Genomic DNA, 22,695 nt, shown 5'->3' on the forward strand with positions numbered 1-22,695 from the left:
GACCTATCTGCATTATGGATTGATCATCTGTAGGTGCGCGTTACAAGTCCGACTACTCTAATGTCGTCCAAACGTTGCTGGTTAATCCGACGGAAACAATTCAGAAGCACTACACCTTTCTGCTCAATCTGGAAGAGGAACTGCTGAAGGTGATGATTCCGAGCAAGAAGCTCTCGGTGGTTTTCGACGTTGGAATGGTTTATTCCAAGAAGAAGGATTCCAAGCTAAGACGTTCGGTTTTACCAACGGGTTGGAGTTCCGAGAGAATTAGACCGTAGAGAATTATATAGGGAAAATTAGATCGTAGTACCTCAACAAGTTAATTAGGTTGAGTTGAACAATAAAAAATCCGTGTGATTATGCCGTGAAAATTAGTTCGGTATTGTTCAAATGAGTTTGGTTTGGTAGACGACCATTTGCTTCCACTCAACCGAATTAACTTTTATTTTTGTTACAAAAATTGAAAGCCATTTATTTCATCTCGTATAAGATGACACATATCCGAAAATAAAACTACTCTTTTACTTAATTCTAATTTAAACCAAAATCTCACTTCAAGTTTACATACGTCGCATCGGTGGTGAGGCCTTCACCGCCATCGAAACATATCCATCGTTGCCCTATTAGTTGGACCAGGAGTTCTTGATTAGCCAGTATTCTTCTCCTTTGAGTGTTCCGTATCCAACCCCTACCATTGCATGATCCAATCCATCCAAATTGTGTTTGTATTCCAGTTCGTAGTACACTCAATTTTCGTAGTAGTTCAATGACTTGTGACCGGCATCGATAGCAATTGACAGCCCTCGGAAGCCAACATTTCGAATTTAAATGTGAACCGACAAGTGAATTGCTGGTCTGAGTTCCTCTAGTATATTCAATTAAAGTATGTATCTGAAATACACAGTCAAACATCACGAAAGGTTGTGAACAACTTCAATGACAGCTGTCCAGCAGTGCTTCCATTTTATTTCATGAACAATCCAATGTCTACGAGATAGTGCCGAAGGATGTGCACAAACTGTGCCGAATCTACTTTCGGCACACTGTGCTGAATGACTTACCCCTTGTCTTAGAGTGTTTTTTCTGCAGAACGATGCTCTGGAACATGATGCACCTTCAGGCAAAAAATCAGCATCCTAGGACTTCGTTTATCTTCTATAGATTCGAAATGCTTCCGGAACACCTCCTCCACCATGTACCGGGAGCAGTCCAAGTATTCGCTTCAACCACTTCACCCAGCTTCGCGTCCACAGCTGATCGTGAGTCGCCATTTGTGCTTCCCAAATCTGTTTCAACTCTCGAGCGTTGTAATCTTCAAACCAATTCTCCAAATTATCGTTCTGCAACTCGGGATGTTCCTTCTGGTATTCTTACTTTTGCAGGTCGACCATCTTCTGATAGCCCTGATATTTCTGGGTCAGCTAGGCCTGGTCCTGTCTGATCCTGTGGAACTTTCCCCTTGGTCTGTTCGAGGACATGCAGCGACCTGGTAAAGAACTCAACGGGTTCCTTTCTCACCTGTTACGTTTGAACATAATTCAACAAATCATAGCCTTCTATACCCGTAAAAAAAAGAACCGTAGAGGTACAATGAAATGTGTTGTAACCATACAATAGAGTTTATTGTATTTACAATAAATCTTATTCTCCACAAAGATAAAATAACAATAGAATGTATTGTGTCCACAACAGAATCTATGGTAAATGGGGTAATATACAATGGAACAAGGGGGTCGTTATGTATCTTAACCATACGAAAAATCACTTTTTCCCGGACAAACTTGAGCCATTTACCATTAATTGAATTGTTGTTCTATTGTTGAAAACTCTTACTAAATAGTACGTATTATACATCTAATGTAATAACAATATGCTAAAATTTCGTGTACTATATACGCACAATAAGATCGATTGTGGCCAATAGGTTTGCTTGTAATTGTATTTTATTTTATGGTAATTGTATGGTTATTTTTATCCGGGTAATAGTGCCATAAAACCGGAAAGCACCTAATGTCAAAGATGAATCACCCATCGGTGAAATAATGGCTAGCGCAAGGGGTTGGTCACTCTACACGGTGTGTCAAAATCAAACTTGGGCACACCCGATATGATCTTTAAAGTTACTGGCAACACTGAACTTTTTCTGCGCCTGATGATGTTGCCACAATACAATCCAATTTTTACAAACCACAACCGTGAATCTCCATCAGTCCCGCCAGTGATTCTCCAAAATCGAATTGAATTCACCAAAGTACAGTCAGCGCACATCCTATTACCTGTCCGAAGAAGTAGGTACATGAAAAAATCAGGGTAATCGCTTGCATAGCAACACCGCTCAATCAATCTCAACATTACCAGCTCCAGCTTCGTTATTAAAGTCGTTACTCAGGCTCCCGTGACCGGAGAAAAGTACGTCCCATGAGTGGTTCTGATCAACCTTGAGCCGGGAACTATGGATTCGGTCCGAGCGGGACCATTTGGACAGCTGTTCCAACCGAATAACTTCGTTTTCGGACAGTCCGGTGCTGGAAACAACTGGGTCAGACGACACTACACCAAGGGTGCCGAACTGGTGAATTCTGTGCTGGATGTTGTCCGTAAGGATTCCGAGGGTTGCGATTGGCTGCAGGTCTTTCAGCTTACGCATTCGCCGGAAGGTCTTCTTACACTGGTACACCGGCGAGGGAAAGGACGACATGGAGTTCACCGAAGCCGAGAGCAACATGACCGGACTGGATTCGGACTACCAGCAGTACCAGGAGACGACGTTTGACGAGGAATGATAATTCGACGAAGAAGAGGAAGGTGCCGACGAGTGGTTAAAATTGTCGTTTCCATTATGCTACCATATACTACTTTTAATAATTGCTGAAATAAAATCTAGTTATATTAAAAAATAACACTGTTATCTTCCTTCCGGCAACACTAGTCCGGAATCTCCAGTAGTAAATCTACTTTGAGTGGCTTGCCATAAGATGTTCCCAAACGACTGGATCCAATATGGTACACGATCCGTTGCTGAAAGAATTTGAAGCTTTCCTTGGCGAGAACATGCCACCTGTCGGGAAATCCCTGTGGAAAATCAACCTCTTCATAATCCACATCCTTCAGATATCGTTCATTGTCCGAATCTTTTACCGTCCTCAGAAACTTCCGGAAATCGCCCAACCAACGCTCAATATAATTTAACACCTTGAATTTCACCTTCACCTCGCTTAGCATCTCTTCCACCTGCAGCCGGAACAGATTTGAGTGGTAGAAATGTTCCGTTTCCTTCAACCGATTGATTTTGTCTACCGTCGGCGGTTCGTACAGCTTATAGTCGCTATATTCATAGCCTGGCGGATAGAATTTCGATCTATCAAAAAGCAGAATCAATTCAATATATTTTAGACCAACAATTGAAAAGGTACTTTCAACTTTTATAAACAAAACGTTGATTATTCTTTCCTCGCCAATCGAACGCAAATTACTGGCATCATCAGATAGGGGAAACTTTCCTCAACCTTAGTTTGGTTTTAGTTTGCGTAGGCGAGAAAGGGGTTTCCGAAGTTTTGTTCGCAATAGCTGATGTGCTCTTTTCTGTTGTTGGTCGTGATTTGCTCGATTGGTTCCGCTATTTGACAGCTCAATTGGTTCCCGAGATTCTATCCGCCAGACTATGAATATAGCGACTATAGTACAGCTGCTTCATGGCTTTGATCTTCCGTTGGTGTTCTTCGTATGTTCGTCGCTTGGAATGGCTTTGCGCTTAGCGCCTTTCGATTCCCTAGATCCGACAGTCGTGACTAGCACAAAGCGTCCAAAATATCGGGTTTTAAAACAATTCATTATTCACAAGCAAACAAAAGTCAGTTTAATTACTTCTCGGCACTGCCGTGCCAGCTGTGGCACACAAAGGTACACTGAGAAAAAAGTTGGCGCAAAACAAGTGTGTCCAGCATTTTTCAAGCGGTAATGGTTGCCACAATCTGATTGAGTTTCTGGTAGGGATCATATGATTTGAAGTTTGTCTTGTGTAGTTTGACCTGTAAAAGGTCAAATTTGATCGTTTATACATCAAAATTCATAACCCAAACATCAAATTGAATGTTCCCTACCAGATACTCAGTCAGATTGTGGCGGCCATCAGCACTCGTGAAATGCTGGGTAGAGTGACCACCCCTTGAGTTCTTCATTATCATTATCCTTCATTATCATTCATTCATTATCCTTATCATTATTATATCTTCAGTTATCATCAAATATTAAACTCGTATTTTTTATCCGCTATTATGGTGACCATTTCCGTGTTACGTTGGTCCGAAAAATGTTTTTTTTTTCAAAAATGCCTTTTTTTTCACGGTTGACCTTAAATGAAAGATTTTATAATGTAGTTTTAAGGAAAATTACGAAACACTCAAAAATATTTGATTTTCTATGAACAAACAAATGCTTTTTCTTGATTTTCACTGCAAGGGTCTTCAAAAACTTCTTATATTAATATTTTTTACTAAAACATAACATATTAAAAAATTAGCGATATCGGAGGAGCCGTTTTGGAGATACAAGTTTTCTTAAATATAAAATCATTGTTTAAAAATACATGGAAACGATGAAGATGTAAGGTAGTTCACAATGCGTCTCCATCGAGTCACAGCAGCTGTGACTAACGAAATCTATGAGTAACTTACAATCTGGGTGCAACATTCAGTTCAGCCTGTGGGCTGTCCATAAACCACGTAGACCAATTTTTAGACATTGCAAATCCTACCTTCCCCCTCGTATACTTTTCTAAAATTTTAAAATATTTTTACCGAGCGTATTCTTTGGCTGGACTCCCCTCCCTCATTAAAGTCTACGTGGCTTTAAAACAGGTCCAAGTTTGACATAATTCATGTTGCTATCAAAATGCTGGGAGAAGTATTTAAATGCTACAAAGAATGACGAGGACGATGCAAAATAAGTAAAACATCAAGCATTTCTTTTCTTTAATTAAAATTTCGCATAGTCCAAGCAAGATTACTTAGAATTAATATATTCGTGCAAAACCTTTACGAGATCATTTTCTAGCCGTAGTGCATTTGGGGAAACAAACTTTGTTCGAAAATCCAGCTAACATAAAGTTACAAAATTATTTAAAAAAATCTTCCGACGAACACAGTACAAAATCTGTTCATGCGATGAAACATTGCAAATTCAGTATAATTTTTAGAAAAATCTGTCATAGAATCTTACATTTCCCGGTTGGGTGTAGCTTTTGGATTCATAAAAAGAGCCGATCCTTCCTAATTTACAGCTTCAACCGACTTCCACATTGTAATCCTACACAATACACGACGGGATGGCACAATCCAATCTCTATGCTAAGTACCATTTTACACACTTCAGTGAACCACTATCGGCAGGGCAGCTGAGACTAAATCCTCCTCCTTGCAGCTGTTGGTTGGAAGGATGAACGCATAAAGCTTTTATGAGCTAAATAACACCGAGCAATAACATTACTGTTAATGTATTAATTTCTCCAGTGACCTTCCCATCGTTCTTTGTTTGACTCGCTCATCGTCACGCCGTACGTAATTCAGTCACACTACTTTGTCGTGCAATACTCACTCGACAATAACACATTTCGCCATGGCCATTTACCACTCAATGTAGCGCCGCGAGGAAAGCAGCTTTCCAGGCGAGATATATTTCCACCCTTCACGTTCACGCTCATAAAAGAAATCCCAGTCTGAAAACTCTGAGGAAAATGTCCGTCCTATATTGAGTTTTTCGTTTAATCAAAGTTAATCCGAGATTTCATGAAACCCCATCAAGTTGGCAGAAGCTGCAATAAAAACTAAACTCGATGACAACTCCCCCCCCCCCCCCCTATACTTCCTCTCCCCCTGATGTCAGATTCTGGTTATACCTGTACCGAAACGATTCCACCACCGGCGTTAATTAAAAGCTAATTAACTCTCCGTTTGCCACTCATTCTGTGTATCTGCTGCAGCTTGCGGAAAAAAACGCGGTGGCAAAAATAAAATAAACAAGACAAACCGGATCCAATACTAATTTCCGTCGTTTCGTCTCGGCAGGTACACAAAAGGATAACCTATTTACGCCATTTAATCGTCAGCCTGGCACAGGCTAGGGACATCTCCCGGACGTTGCTGGTCTTCTCCCACGACCACTTTGACGACGACATCAACGATCTGGTGCAGAGTATAGACTTTTGTAAGGTTATGCAGGTAAGCATTTTTCTTTATGTTTGTTTTATTTTTTTCGAGCTCAATATTTGCCTTTTCTGTAAGCATACTGCGTCATTAGTGCTAAATGGGATTTTCTAACCATTATTTTCTTTCTTTTTCCGTTTCCACAGATCTTCTATCCTTTTTCGATACAGACACATCCGAGCGAATTCCCCGGAGCGGATCCCGAAGACTGTCCCAGGGATATCAAAAAGGAACAGTAAGTGTCGGGCCGGGGCAATTTTACGATAGTTCAAATTATTGGGTATAGGCATTATTAAATTATTGGAATTTTTAAAATGTTCAAACATGTTGGGAAAAATGTGGCGGATAACTAAATAAAGTTCATAATACAAGAATATTAAAAAGTCTAGAGTGTTGAAAAGCTCTCCGCGTCTTTCTGTAGAGCATTTCCAGTTGAAATCAGCCAGAAAAAGCCTGAATCTAGCACGGCTATTTCCGGTTTGAATGAAACCAGAGCTGTTGTTGTAAAATTTTATCTAAGTAGCCGCAAATGAATCAGCGCCACATATACAAGATCAAAATTGTGGCGTCAAGATTTTTTTTACGTAGAACGACGTCTTTGTGGACAATACTGGGGTGCAAAAGAAAAGTGTGACGAAATAGTGTTAGGTTTTGAACGCTTGTAACTTTGTCATTTATAGATGAAATTCAAATTCAAATACGTCAATCGATAGGAAATAACTCTACAAATCAGTTGAAATAAATACTTTTCCAAATTTCCATGAAAAAACTTTTGAAAATTGTTAAAATGATAATCTTAACATTGTTTTTATGAAATAAACGATTCCACACTGGGATAAATTGGAGGTATTGACCGATTTTCAGTAAGACTACAATATTATTTATACATACTACCATCCGCTTGTGCACGGAGGCCTACAAGCTGATGGTCCCGGCGATGCAACATTACAAGGCGCTCCGTAACGTGGGTAGATCACCTTTTCGTTGTACGTTACGGGATGTAAGATCTACCACCGATTCCTAGTCTTGACTACTTCAAAGTAGGGGAACAGGATTTTTCAATAATCCAAGGAACACATCTTAGTCCTTGTTACTTTTTATGCCTTGTTGATAGTGACAATACTCGGCTTTGTCCACCGAGGATGATCTTGAAACAAGGAAAAAATGAGTTAGTTAGTCTTCATCTATGTGATTCCTAATCTTCTATTCGTTGTTCCTTAGGTTTGAAGTGGTTAAAACTAGGTTTCTGATGCATGGTCATTATCGGTGTCATTCCTTAATTTTGTTGCTAAGGAATCCAATTTTGACTGACTAAGGGGCGCGCCTTTGGAGGGTGTTTCCGAAGGGTATAAATAGCGGAACCTTTCAATTAGAGTCGGATCCTTGCGATAAATGCGAGAATGAAAACTTCATCATTTCTCAATAGTAATGGAGTAATACGACATGCACTAAACTAAGGACACGGGATATACTACAATAGATCAAATTACTGATAGCAGTGGTGTTAGGTCCCGAACAGAGGAAAAAAAAAACATTACAACAAGTCATGCTGAACAAATTGAAGGTGGAATATTTCTCCCACGATCTCGAAGCCAACAAGCCGCTTAAGGAAGTGCTGCGTGGCCTCCCGGACATGGATACCGACACACTGTGGGATGAATTGACCACTCAAGCAGTTTTGGCGTGACTTTCTACCAGCGATTTCACAAAACTGGACCAACTAATTTCTATTTTTTATGAAACGCACAAATGTTGGCTACTTTTCTCGAGGTTCTAGAAGAAAAAATCTCAATATAATCTTTTATTTAAAAGTTCGAGTGGTAGTAAACGTCGTTTTAACTGCTTGAATGAAGTGGTTAATTGAAGGCGAACGGCCTCAATCTGGTGCAAATTTGCAAGATGGCCCGTCATGACACTACTCATAACTATCTGCACTAACGTGCACTGCTTACTTTTCGGGCATGTAACCAAAAAGATATAAAGGAGGAAGCTGATCCCATATGTGCCAACCGCCAACTTCGTCGTAATCCGCAAAAAGGTTTCCACAAGCAACCAACCAGGCCACAGAAGGGTACCGGAAAACAACGGGCAGAACTTCCCTGCCATTGGCCAACGGCGTCCGTGCTTCCGCCACTTCCACTCAACAACCGACTGACGTTGTCCCACACAACGTACCGCTGTGGTGCCCAACCCTTCGACAAACTGCATCCCACAGTACCTTCCTCCCTATGGGTCTATCAAAGCGTCACAATGATGTACACATACGATGATTTATTCACCCAGCTTGCCACACGTTTGCGCAGTTGCAAAACCCGTTACGACCAGATTTACACTCTGGGTCTTTTCGTCATCGAGTATGTCCTCTGAAGTGTTCAACCTAGTCAACTGGAACACTTGCTCGCTCAAGAGCAAGAACATCGAGTTCGTTGAGTTTCTCAATGAACGAAACATCCACATTGCCATCATAACTGAAACCCATAACATCAGCAAGATGGTCCACATCTCGCGACCGGATGTCTACCAAGAGCTCAGATCGGATCACTATCCCGTGGTGACCGAAGTTGGTTCCTCGGTGAACCGATTCGAAGGACCCCGGCGCAACAACCATCGTGTCAACTGAGCTCAAGATCAACACTGCGTCGACACAACCATGGACTACGATGTCCAACCGGAGACGTCCGAAGACGTTGACCGGTATCGAGATACATACAATCGAGGAGGTAGATTTCCAGACCAGGGAACAATGAAGACCAATTGTAATCGATTAACAAAAAATCATTCAGGATGTTGGATCTCAGAAATAACGATTTTGCCAATAAGATCCGTATTCTCCCAGATTGAAAGTCTTTCTTGATACTAAGCAGAATCTTAAAAAAAGCCCAGACCCATTCCACCACTGGTTCCACTGAATCGTCCAGATGATTCAGTGATTCATCTGATAACTCCTGTTGAGAAGGCTGCTGGGATTGACCAACACTTTGTCAGCTCCCATTATCTCGGACAAAACATGATTAGTCCACATGAGGCTACTGATGCTGAGATTGCAGCCAACCTCCATTTGATCCCCAACAACTTCCCCGAAGTTTCAGAGATTTCAGCTGACGAACTGGCTTATATAAAATCTTCCAAAAACATGAAGGGTTTCGATAACACTTTGAATCTAGAGCTCATACATATGAGTTCTAAATTCTATAATTACCTGGCACTGGTTTTCAATCAGTACCTTAGGCTTGGCTACTTCCCCTTGTGCTGGAAGTTTGCTTGTCTTCCTCTCCTTCCAGCTATAGACCTACAGAAGAATTTCCAGAATATCCTGAATTGGATTCAAAGTGTATTTTAATCAAATTTCTGAGGATTATTCCATGATAAATCTGAGCAGAACTCCTGGGAACCAATGGAAAAATCCAAGGGCAATCTGAGGATAATTTCAAGCAATATTAGGAGAATACTTAAGGAGGTATGTTAAATGGAGGATTACAATTAAATCTGAGTATAACTCCAGGAGAACTTCAAAGGAATTCGGAAAGAATTCCAGGAGAGTTTGTCAAACATATTCTGAGGACAACTCTAAGGAATTTGCAAATGCCCTAATAACACACTCAGAGTCACGTTGCTGCAGCTTTGTGTGACACTTGAGAGAATTCTTGAGAAACTTTCAATGTGAGCAGAGTTACAAGGGAAGGAGTGAAATTTAAAAGGAATTCTGGAATGAATTCAATGAAAATTCTCAGAATTGTTCCAAAGGGTTTTTTACTGAGAAGAATTTCATGGCAATTCCGAGGAAAATTTCAAGAAAATTTAATTTGAAGGATAGTTTCAACGTTTTGAGGAATATTTCCAGGAGATTCGGAGAAGTATGCCAATGATATTTCGGTGATAATTTTTGAGAATTCAAAGAATTGAACGCTTCGCAAAAACTGAGGATAATTTCAGAAAATTTATGGCATTTCTAGAATTATTACATGGGAACTTTGGGAGAATACAAAGTGAACACTGAGGAGAACTCCGAGTGAATTTTCAGGAAAAATCTCCTGGACTATTCTGAGGTCTTCAGAACTACTTGAAAGCTCCTCAAATTTCCCTGAAGATAATTAAACTGTCTCGAAGTTTCTTTTGAAGTTTTAGAAAGCAGCTTGACGCTCACGATACATCTTTAAAAAAATCTGAATCTTTTTAACTTCCCTAAAGTTATTCAATTTTCCGAACGGTCATAGATCTCTGAACTGCCGTGAGAAGACAATGTGACGTAAGTCCATTTAGTTAATTGTTCTGAAACCGGATACTTTTGTTTAACCTCGCAATGATTGCGAAAATTATCAAAATTATTACAGGACTATTTGAATATGATCTAAACAAAGCTTGAACATTGATGTTTAAAAAGGCTTTTAAATTGTCAGCACTTATGTATGGCGGACGTCATTTATATGCTGGGGTAGGGAAGGTCCACCAGGGCACCCGATTGAAGCGAAATGGATGGGGAGAGTGGATATGCCAACTCCCTGTCTTTAAAATTTCACGAAGAGAGGGCGGGCTCTTCTCCCCACTCATTGGGGCAACCTACTGTTGAATGGCCTGTTTTTTTACTGGTTACAGGTGTCTTGCTACAGTGAGTGATAGTTCCATATCATCATCATTATGTATGACGAACGTCATTTAAGTGTAGAAACAGTGACAATTTAACACTGATTCTCCGATAATATATGGCTAAGTGGTAAGTGTTTTTGGGTTTTGAGGATGCAGAACTCAAATATGGTGAAAAGTGAAATTTGAACAAAGTGGCGCTTACGTCATTTTCTCAACCCACGGCAGTGAAGTTTCCGCAATTTTTCTAGAATTCTAGGAAGCTCCTGATGTTTTAACAATTCGCTGATACATTCAAAGTGTTTTTTGTTACTTCATACGTGATGTTTACGATTTTCAGAGATGCTTGGAAATGCTATCTAATACGAAGCTTTAGTGTGATAATTTATTAGCTAGGGAAAGGTCTGCAGAGGGTAGGTTGATAATTCCGCTAGAGTACGGGAGTATGAAAATTTAACAGAAGTTGAAAATGAGTGAAGGGCAATTAACGTGCAGTACTAGAATTGCATAACACACCATCAACTGGCAATGCTTTCATCAACGTGGGGCTTTAGCTAGTGATGAAACATTGCTAGAACTATTCCACATCCGCAGAAAGTACATGAGCAACGCGCCCTCTTTTGCCTGTAAATTTGAAGAAATACTTCAAGTCACGTCATCTATTAATGTATGAGTTAGGTAAAGGAGTGTGCGTTTGACTAGTACTATCGCATTAATGGCCCTTCGCTCATTTTCAACTTCTACTCATTTTTCATACTGCCGTACTCTAGTGAATTATCACACTAAAACTTCAAGTTAGATAGCATTTCCAACCAACTCTGAAATTCACTGATGTTCTCGAAACTTTTTAAAAAATGCCTGTTATTTTTTTAAAGTCTATGGAACTAACGTGAGGTTTTCTGTTCTTTCCTGAAATTCTAGAAACCTCTCTAACGTTTTTGCAGTTCTTTTAAAACTTGTTGTTCTGTCATGAATTTAATAAAACTGTCCTAAAATTGCCTAAGCTTCCGTGAAGTTCACTGAGCTTAAGTGAAGAACTAAACAAAAATTCTATAAAAATCTGTAAATTTTTCGAAAAATTTGGGAACTTTCCAAAATTTCTCGCTAATTTTCTGCACTTCATGGAACTTTCCTGGAGTCCCAGAAGTTTTGGAGCAAATAAAACATCTTTGAAATGATCCCACATTTTCGTAATGTTCACTAATCATTCGTGTTCTCGGTTCTCGGCGCTTCCCTAAAGTTCCAAGATCTCTGGACTTCTGCGAAGCTTTTGCTGAAATGTCTTTACTTCCCTGAAATTACTGGAACTTTTTTAAGTTCCCTCAATTTTTCTGGAATCAAACGACCCTCTTCTGACACGCAATACAGCCATTCCATAGCAAAACGATACAGTGGTTCTCAGAACTTCGTAAAAAAAATGTAGTTTTGTTCCGTATCGCAAAATATTAGCCCCGTATTTTTTTTTCATATGGGTGACCATTCCCATGTAAGGGTGGTCCAAAAAATCGATTTTTTTTTCAACAATGACTTTTATCAAAAATATAAAACTTTTGAACCACCCGGCCGATTTCAAAGATTAAAATATCAAATAAAAGGTAATTCAAAAAACTTTTTATATAAAATATAATGATATTAAAAATAGTGATTTTGTATTGAAAAACATTTATTGTATTTGTTTTTTATGGTTTTCATGGATTGTAAACAGAGGAAGCAATATTTTTTTTTTATATTTTTGCTTAAATTTTTTGGATTTTTACACAATATATCTGATCTTGTTTTTATCAGTGATATTTTTTTTCTTTTTTGAGTTATATAATTTTTTTTAAAAAAGCCATTTTTTAAGAAAAAAAAAACATTTTTGGACCACCGTAACATAGATATGGTCCCCTAATAAAAAAAACACGGGTCTGCGATACGGAACAAAACTACCACCTTTTATGAAATTCTGAGAACCACTATATCGATTTGCTATGGAATGGCTGAATCTATATAGGGTGAACGCTCCTATAGTTGCGGTACGTTAGAAGCGTTAGGTTCCTATAGTTGTGTATGGAGACTCCGCCTCATGCATGTAACAAATGAAATTTTGATTGTCTTTCTTTTTGAACACGCCGGTAAAGTACACAGACCTCTCCCATCATGAGTAGTTTGCTATCAAGTAGCGACACTGGCTCCTCTCCTTTTGTACTCTCTGAACTTTAAATCTATACTCTCTGTACTCTGTATTATTTAACGGTTCGGACAATTTCGAAAATGTCGCGCAGTAGGAGACTGCATACGATGAGGGTTTCACAGTTTGTGAAAGTGAAACGGATTTTTGTATCATTTTGATGTATTTAGTGACAAATTGAATGGGTGAATCATGGGTTACTCTGTATAAATTCTATTCTAACTATTTTATGAAATGAACTTGGTGGCCCTGAAAAGGGCCGTTTTGTTACGTTGGTGATAAGTTTTAACCTCCAAAACCGTACAGAGTGCGTCCCTGTCGCTTTAGAGTGTAAACGACATCCATGGCCGTGACGGTTTTGCGCTTGGCGTGTTCAGTGTAGGTGACGGCAACACGAATATTTCTAGGAACACCTTCAGCACACCTCGGGTTTCTTCGTAGATCAGACCGGAAATACGCTTGACACCACCACGTCGAGCCAGTCGTCCACCCGAGGTGTGCTGAAGGTGTTCCCAGAAATTATGATCCGTGATGCCGTCACCTGTACTGAACCCGCCAAGCGCAAACCGTCACGGCCATCGATGTCGTCTATGCTCTGAAGCGACAGGGACACACTCTGTATGGTTTTGGAGGTTAAAACTTATTACCAACGTAACATTGGTGGCCCTGAAAAGTTAGAAGTCATTTCAGAAACTAGTTAGAATTGAATTTATATAGAATATCCCCTGCTTCCAAGTTTGGTTAAAGGATTACAACTCTGGAGAGCAGCGGCGCCGTTGGTGTAGTGGTGAGCGTAATTACCTCTCACTCAGATAAGCGTAATTACCTGGGTTACATCCCAGACGGCGCCACCGGGACTTTCTGTGGGTAGCATTGGTGCTCAGCGCGGAAAACAAGATCGACGGAAAACAAATCCAAGGAAAAAAAACGGAGAGCATTTTGTGTGGTCGTTGGGGGCGTGTGGTTCTGAATTGGCAGCAAATGTTTCGCAATTGCATCCTCCCTATTCGTACACGCCCGGAGGCGAATGTCACTTTGACTTGTTTCATCTAGGAACCATTCTCTGATGACTGTGTTGGGGAAGCAGCATATGCATGTACGTAATTGGTGGATTTGTTAGTTATTTCGAAGCTTTTGGACAATGCTTGAAGTTTACCACTTTTTCAATAGTTTCAATTTGAAAATCAACAGTCAAAAGCAATGTTGTCGATGCGTAGAAATGTTTCTAATCGATTGGTGATAATTTTTTTGGAATTGGTCCAGGGGCAGCTAAGTTATTAACATTCAAAATCTTTCATAATTTCATTTTTCGGTTTTCATAATGTGTACCCCCATCTTCCCGAAAGACGTAGTCCTACGTCAAAAATCAAATATTTTTTACTGAAGTTCTCCAGATGTTGCATAATTTTCGTATAGTCTAGACATTCATGATGTTATTAAAACTATCCAAAATATTTCTGTATTTCCTTCAAGTTTTCTAGGCTGCCCTGAATTTCTTAGTATTTTTATTAGTACCCTAAATAGTACTAAAGTTAATTGAATCCCCTTTGATTTCCCATAATTTTCCTAATCTTTTGTGAACTTCGTAAACGCTCATGGAACTTTTCCTAACACCGCGCTCAAAGTATATATACACTATTTCATCTCGTCGTAGTGGTGAAGCTAAAGTTCATACATTATCTATGTTCTGGTGTAATCTTGCACTGTGTTTACACAAACCATTGAAAGTGCTGTTTGATTATTTTCATTCCAGCGTCCATCTTTTATCAACGATGAAAGAATTTCGTGCTGTGGCGATAAAAAGTTTTTGGAAGAAGAGCGCCCAGGCACTAGAGTTTGAAGAACCTGGGAGTAAAGCGTGATTTTGTGTATCGAACTATTAGAAGGTACCGTGAGATTTCCTCGTTGGATAACCGGAAAAGATCCGGCCGAAGACGTTCAGCTAGGACTGAACGAATGATTAAGACCGTCAGGGAACGAATTCGACGAAAGTCACAACGCACTGTACGTATTAAAATGGCCGCTGATCTTAATGTCTCGAAATCAACCATGCACAATGTACTCAAACAGGGCCTGGGATGCCAAGCTTTCAAGAAACGTAAAGTTCACGAAATTTCAGAATCTTCCAAGAAGAAAAGGCTTGAAAGAACAACTCTTCTTCTATCGCGGCACGCTGGACGAGACTTTGACAGGGGCATCCAGAACATTCCAGAGTGTTGCCAATGTTCAAAACTCAGTATCAGTTCCCCAGGGGTATCGAAAGCATGTCCGGGTTTGAGGTAATAAATAAATTGGAAAACTAATTTGCAACATGGTGGCAAATTAATTCAAGAACAGTTTGCCAAATAGCCGAAACTACTTTTGTAAACTATTACTTCAAACATAAAATTGTCGAAACTGCGAGTAGCTCTTACACGCTAACTAACACAACCCTGTGGTAGGGAAAATTTTCCGCAACCTTGAGGTTGCGTTCGAAAAGTTAGTTTTGAGTAAAAAGGCTTAGTAGTTGTGAACTTGCAATGTACCTATTTTTGAGCTGAGTACATCAACTTCAAATGACTCAATATTAAGTTCTAAATACACCGCTTACTCAACATTCAAGCATATTGCGGGTGACCAGAATAGAAAATAAAGCTTTTTAATATTACACAAGAAATGCACTTGTCACCGGTATGTGGATTAATCAGGGTTTTTTTTATCATATATCCGGAATCAAACATCTTATCGAGATAAAATACAATAGGATTCTATGGTAACTAGAAACACGTAAACTGGAACAAGTTCCACTCAAATCGGTTCGTCCATAGCCGAAAAAAGTGAGTGAGTTACATACACACATACACACACACATACATTTTTCATTTTAGATCAAAAATGTGTTTTTCAAGTGATATTATATTTAACCTTTCGGTACATCTAAGTATACGAGAAAGCCACAAATTATAGTTTTGTTAAATATCACTGAAATCGGTTATTTGCTATCAGCAACAATCAATACGAAACTAACGATTTTAAATTGGCTCACTACTTGACTAGCCTATTGGTCCCAAGCAAACGATTAACGTTTCCCATTCTAGTCGAAATTCTACACTCAAAATAATTTTCACGTCAATGCTACGTGAAAACATACATAGATTTTTTGCATCGCACTTTTCACGTAAGAGTTACGTGATTCATACATGGAAGCTCTCGTTTCAGTGAGCGAGATGGTTACTGGATTATCACGTATAATCGTCTCCAATGATTTTAATTTCGTTGTAAATAAAATGTATCATTGATTTCACATTACAAATGATTCTATAGTATTCATTGATTCCAACACATCTTTATTATGGTCAATCCAGGCATGGAAAATCATTTACATTCATTTCATGCATTCATTTACATTCATTTGTCTCTAACTTTTTTCATGAACAGCATTCCGCAAAGTGATGTACAAAGCTTTTGTAGGTTTTGTTATTAGCTACAACTTTTGCCCATAGCTTAAATCTGTATCTCTTATGTAAAGGGTGATACGGTCAAAATTTGGTCAATATCAACTTGACGTATTTCTTTCAATTTTGCATTTAAAAACCTGAACACCCCTCATTTTGAAGGTGTGTGTGTGTAGAATGTTGCTCCTATTTTGATTTTGGAATTCACTCTTCAGTTGTCAAAATGCCGTCCAAGCAAGAAGAGCAGCGTATCAAAATTTTGCTCGCGCATCGCGAAAATCCGAGCTACTCGCACGCAAAGTTGGCAAAATCGCTAAAAGTTGCCAAATCAACCGTTACAAATGTAATTAAAGTGTTTGGGGAACGTTTGTCGACAGCCAGGAAGTCTGGATCGGGGGGAAATCGAAAACCGGAAGCCGCTGAGACGACAAAGAGAGTTGCCGGTAGTTTCAAGCGAAACCCTAACCTCTCTCTCCGAGATGCCGCAAATAAGCTGGGTGTATCGTCTACAACCGTGCATCGAGCCAAAAAACGAGCCGGACTATCGACTTACAAGACTCCAAATCGCGATGATAAACAAAATACGACGGCCAAAGCGCGATCCCGGAGGCTGTACACGACGATGCTGACGAAGTTTGACTGCGTGGTAATGGACGACGAAACCTACGTCAAAGCCGACTACAAGCAGCTTCCGGGACAGGAGTTTTATACGGCAAAAGGAAGGAGAAAAGTAGCAGATGTTTTCAAGCACATGAAACTGTCAAAGTTCGCAAAGAAATATCTGGTTTGGCAAGCCATCTGTACCTGTGGCTTGAAAAGCAGCATTTTCATAGCTTCCGGGACTGTCAACCAAGAAATTTACGTGAAAGAGTGTTTGAATAAACGTCTGCTGCCTTTCCTGAAGAAACACGGTTGTTCCGTACTGTTTTGGCCGGATTTGGCATCTTGCCATTACGGTAAAAAGGCCATGGAGTGGTACGCCGCCAACAACGTGCAGGTGGTTCCCAAGGACAAGAACCCTCCCAACACGCCAGAGCTCCGCCCAATTGAGAAATACTGGGCTATTGTCAAGCGGAACCTAAAGAAGACCAAAAAAACTGCTAAGGGCGAGCAGCAGTTCAAGGCAAACTGGCTTTCTGCGGCGAAGAAGGTGGACAAGGTGGCTGTACAAAATCTGATGGCAGGGGTCAAGCGTAAGGCCCGGCAATTCGGATTTGGAAAAGCTGAAGCCTAACTGAATATTTTTCCTGAATTTTATACTAATTGAACTTGAAAAAGAAATTTAATTTGATTTTTTAAATAAACGATTTCACCGATTTACACGCGTTTTCCCTTGACCAAATTTTGACCGTATCACCCTTTATCACGAACTAGAGCGGGCAGAACTTGATACTGTACAGTAGTGGCTTCTGTTCGCTCTGGTTCGTCATGCATAAGAGATACGGATTTGAGTTGTTAACAAAAGTTGTAGCTAATAACAAAGCCTACAAAAACTCTTCACATAATTTTGCGGAATTCTGTTGATGAAAAAAGTTAGAAGCAAATGATTTTCCATGCTTGCAATACACAGGGGGAACATAAATTCGAACGGGAAAAGTAACGGAAACGTGGATACAATCATATGTTGTAAGGGAGTTTAACTCGCATTCATGCTCACGGTACTTTTTGCCGGTATATACTGAAACTAAAAAACAAACTTAAAAGTTATTCTATACATAATTTGTTTAGTTAGCTATATCATACTTACAACACGAAATTGTTCCGCGCAAATAAATAGGTAACAAAATTATCTAGATTTCCACTGGTATGTAAACATGTAGATTGCAATGCCACCATATTGTGTAGCATTATGAGTGAGTCACTCATTTATTTTTTCATATGTGACAATCACATAGGGTTTACGTGAAATGCACATAGAATTTGTGTATGTGAAAATCACGCACGTTTCATTAAAAAATTTACCGACTTCGAAGGAAATTTCCGTTGATGCATATGTGGTATCACGTAGACTTTACTTGTGTCACGTAAAATTGACAGAAGCGGAAATAGAGTGACTCTATGTGATTTTTCACGTAACAATAACGTGTGAATTATTTTGAGTGTAGTACTACACTATGTTTGTTTTGATTTGCTATGAAAGCTTGACAGATAAATGGATTTTCCTATGTTTCGAGGGGTGAATCGATTAGCTTGGGACCGAAGATAGTACCAGAGCTGAGCCAAAAAGTTGAGCTCGTTTCTTCGGGACCTTCTGGTCTCGAGTTATCTCTATGCTAATTGCTATTATAGTATTCAACGCAAAAATCCATTCTAGCTTATCCCCAAGTCCCGCTTTCCATAGCGTAGCTTATCTCATTGGATGAGTTGTATATCGTCATTAGATGACAATCTATCTCAACAAAGACAATTTCCAAAGCGAAGTAGATAGCCCTAGGAATCCCATTTGCATTCGGTTTCTCCATTTTCTCCGTAATCACTTCGTATTAAACCGGATTTGCCATCATAAACAAAAGGACAGTCCCAACTTTGCCAGAGATTTAAGCTAGGGCACATCTTATTCTCTGGAAGCATAATGTTGTTGCTGTTTCTTTACTCCACTATGTTTACTCCCTGACTTTCCAGCGAGTGGTCCAACAGAGGACAAACTTTACACCCCATTATCATTCCCAATAGCCGGTGGCCAACTGGGGTTGGACTATGTAAATTCACAGACAGCTGCAATACAGCTTTTATCATACCAGCAAAGCAAGAGACCATCGGCAATTTTCGCTTCCAACATTTGGAATCCTCTGTGCTGCAGCAACAGCTCTACAGTTTCGATTGAAGCAATAGATATTTCTTTATTGGATTAGGTACCGTGCGGGACCGAAATCCGTACAGCACCGAAATCCGTACACCCTGTTGAATTTGTTTATTTTTATGCATCACAACAATGTAAATATTATACATGAATACATATTCATGTTCATTCATGCATTAGCTTGATGTTTACGTCAACAATTAAGCAGTATGTCATACAATTAAAATAAGAAAAATAAAAACCTTATCAAGTGTTGGACATTTCTGTCAATCGGTTGCGTTCTTAACTATTTCCTAAGAAAATCTCTCGGATTTACTTCCAGTTGTTAAGCGTATTTAAGTGATTTTTGCAAGTAGTTTCCTGAAGGTCGATCAGAAAGGTAAGTGTTTATCGTTTTATATCTCAATTCTAAGCAATGGATCATTCATATGGTATTTATTTATCAAAATTAGTACTGTACGGATTTCGATCCATATATAACAGCTGATTCTAAATCCGTACACTTGTGCATTAACAATGACGACTCCACTTTATCCAATGTTTTTCAGCAGATCATGGAAGCTAAATACACGCCGGAGGATTTGGAGAAGACTGTGGCAATGATGTGTGCGGGGAAATCTTACCGAGAAGCATCCAGGGATTTTGCCGTTCCATTCACCACCATAAGAGATGCCGTATTGAATCGCTACTCTCTTATTTTATTCGTATTGTAAATGTTATATTATTAATATCTTTTAATGAAGAGCGTCAAGAACCAGCCCAAAAGGAAAACAGCGCAGCTCCCCTACAGGAAACCACCAAGACGCATATACAAATTACAGAGAGCAGACAGAAATGGGCAAGGGAGCATTCCCAACAGTAGCCACCAGCGAGGAATGGCCGGAAATATACATGAAAGTGAACGGGAGAAAATTGATAAAGAGAACGCAAAGAAACAAAGGATTGAGGAACGACAAAAGAAAAAGGTTGAACGAGAGAGGAAGAGGAGGAAGAAGAGGAAGAAGAGGAAAGAAAGCTGGAAGCAAGAAAGCATTATAACTTGAAAAGGCAATGGCAACAATGGAGAAGAAGCCGAAGAAAGCTGCGGAAAAGAAGCAATGAAAGATCTGCATTTTTATGATTATTACTCTCTTGACGTTTTAAATTAAATTAAGTTTTAGTAGTTAACTAACGTTTATTTTATTTTTCATGCACAAAACGAAAAACTAATCTTTGATGTTAATTCATTGTCTTTTTTTGTTGGTTTCGAAGATGGTTGTAATTTTTTTTTTCACTTATCCGCCATTATAGGGCTACCATCTTAGGAACCGCTTATTCTATCGCTTGATGCCAGTGGGTTGGTGGAGCGTTTCCATTATCGGTGTATTAAAGATGTTTCGGCAGTCTTCTCTTCAGTTTGCTATTATTGATTCGACAACATTGCCCAAGCTACACCGCCAGTTTAGTCCCGGTTAATAATGTTTTGTAGCGTTGAGCTGGAGTGCCCCCAAGTTCCAAAGTATGACGCATCTTGCACGTTATCACATGTCAAAATTCAAAGACCTCGAAGTTGTGATCGGAGGTAATCTCTAGTAATAATATTTAACCCAAAGCACTGGTATAGAATAAAATTTGGAGGAAATGAATTCTTAAACATGATATTAGTTAGCATAAAAATCCAGAGCAGTCACCTTCTTAAATAAAAAGATATCATTTACCTTTCCTTTGAATCGATTGGAACATCAATTAATCTAACGCTGATATTACTAATTAAAAAAAATAAAAGTAAAAAAATGAACTTGAACCTTTGACGAATGATTCTTATGTAAAATCGTGCGCAGAATCCAAAAATATAAATATCAATTATTTTAACGCTAAATTAGAGGTAAGAAACTTTTCGTTCGATCAATTGAACATCAATTGTCAGTGAGATTAGTGGTATTGTTATTAGTTAATAGTTTGTTTTTTTTTAAGTTTTCCTTAGAAAAATTGAAATTCTGCTAATTTTTTAAGCAATGTAAATAAAAATGTTTATTGTGGTTCTACCATTACTCTCACGGAAAAATAGTTTTGTAATGATCGAAATCAAATTTTATCACTTTTAATTCGGCGTTAAAATAATTAATATTACTTCATTACAGTCGGAGGTATTTGTGGTTTTAGTAAACACGTTTTTTTTTTAAAGTGAGATTTCATTTTTAAGCTATATCTCGAAAACTGTCCTACTGAGATTTTTTTGGACTTCATTTTTGGATTCAGCGCACGATTTTACATGGGAAATGACCATCAGCGTACAAAGTTCAAACATGCTGTAAACTAGTGTATTTGAATATATATGTTTTGGACTCCTAGCCAAGCAACTTCTAAAACAAATACTTTATTCAAGACAGCAACATGTTTTTTTTTTCATTTATTTAGATCGATTTACATGCATGTACGGATTTTGATTCATGACTGTACGGATTTCGATTCATCCTCAACACAGTGTACGGATTTCGATTCAAAATTGTACGGATTTTGATTCAATCGTAGAACGCTGTACGGATTTTGATTCAAGAGATGTGCAATTTAAATACTTTTTTCTTATAATTAAAGGTAATTTTAAGACCTGGTGTTTGTAAATAATGGAAAAATAAAGATAAATGTATGGGGAAAAGATGTGATACAGAGCATAATGTGATAGCATTATTTAGTATTGACCGTTAATGATTCTCTCGTGCTTAGGTGTACGGATTTCGGTCCCGCACGGTATGTGAACCCAGTGCACTAGAAAAAAATATTAATTTTCAACTCCCCACGAATGACCGCACATGGTTCGGTTGGTGGAGCAAATAAAGGAAAGAACCCTAAACCTACGGCGTCGGTGATGTTTGTGTGGGAAAACCCACACAATTGAATGACCGTGACCAAGCGATTCGGTTATGATGGCAGCTATCTGCTTTAAAACGGTTTGGACAATGTGGAGAAAATGAAATTTTTAAAAGGGAGCACCTACAAGCTCAAGTAATCACATTTTGCTCCTCGTTCTTTTTACAGGGCACTGTTACGAAAGTGTAACAACGCGTTACATCCAGATCTGTATGGCCACTATCGGGAGGCCAAATTTACCCAAACCAAACACCACTGGTGGTGGAAAGCGAACCGGGTGTTCGATCAGCTAGAAGTTACCAAATACCACACGGGTAAGTACTCGATTGCTCCCTCTATATAATCACCAATCGATTCCACGTAAATGTTCACTCATCCACACAGGTCTAGTGGTCTTCCTAGAAGAAGACCACTACGTTGCGGAGGACTTCCTCTACATCCTGGAGCTGATGCAGCTAAAGTCAAACGAACTGTGCTCCAAGTGTAATATCCTCTCGCTAGGGACATATCTGAAAACGTTCAACTACTATACCTACAACAAGAAGGTGAGTGTCATGTCCCTTTCCCTGAATTGTGCACTGCTTTTCTTCCAAACACCGAATAAGTAATTATTTTGAAGAAAAGATAAATCCAACCGAACAATGGATTGGGTCCTAAGCAACA

General features: G+C 39.1%; 1 protein-coding gene across 5 annotated transcripts in view; it reads left to right on the plus strand.

The window, feature by feature from the left end:
• Positions 1-22,695, plus strand: part of Mgat2 (alpha-1,6-mannosyl-glycoprotein 2-beta-N-acetylglucosaminyltransferase) — a 392,506-nt gene that overhangs the window by 344,036 nt on the left and 25,775 nt on the right. For all 5 annotated transcript variants that reach the window (XM_065220140.1, XM_065220138.1, XM_065220141.1 and 2 more), the window contains 4 exons: positions 6,063-6,215; positions 6,347-6,435; positions 22,201-22,346; positions 22,417-22,577. In XM_065220140.1, the coding sequence (XP_065076212.1) occupies positions 6,063-6,215; positions 6,347-6,435; positions 22,201-22,346; positions 22,417-22,577 (549 nt within the window). The remainder of the gene's footprint in view (positions 1-6,062; positions 6,216-6,346; positions 6,436-22,200; positions 22,347-22,416; positions 22,578-22,695) is intronic.

The sequence above is a fragment of the Ochlerotatus camptorhynchus genome, unplaced genomic scaffold, assembly GCF_037179485.1.
Source record: "Ochlerotatus camptorhynchus isolate MF236.1 unplaced genomic scaffold, CSIRO-AGI_Acam_v1.1 ptg000116l, whole genome shotgun sequence".
Classification (NCBI taxonomy): Eukaryota; Metazoa; Arthropoda; class Insecta; order Diptera; family Culicidae; genus Ochlerotatus; species Ochlerotatus camptorhynchus.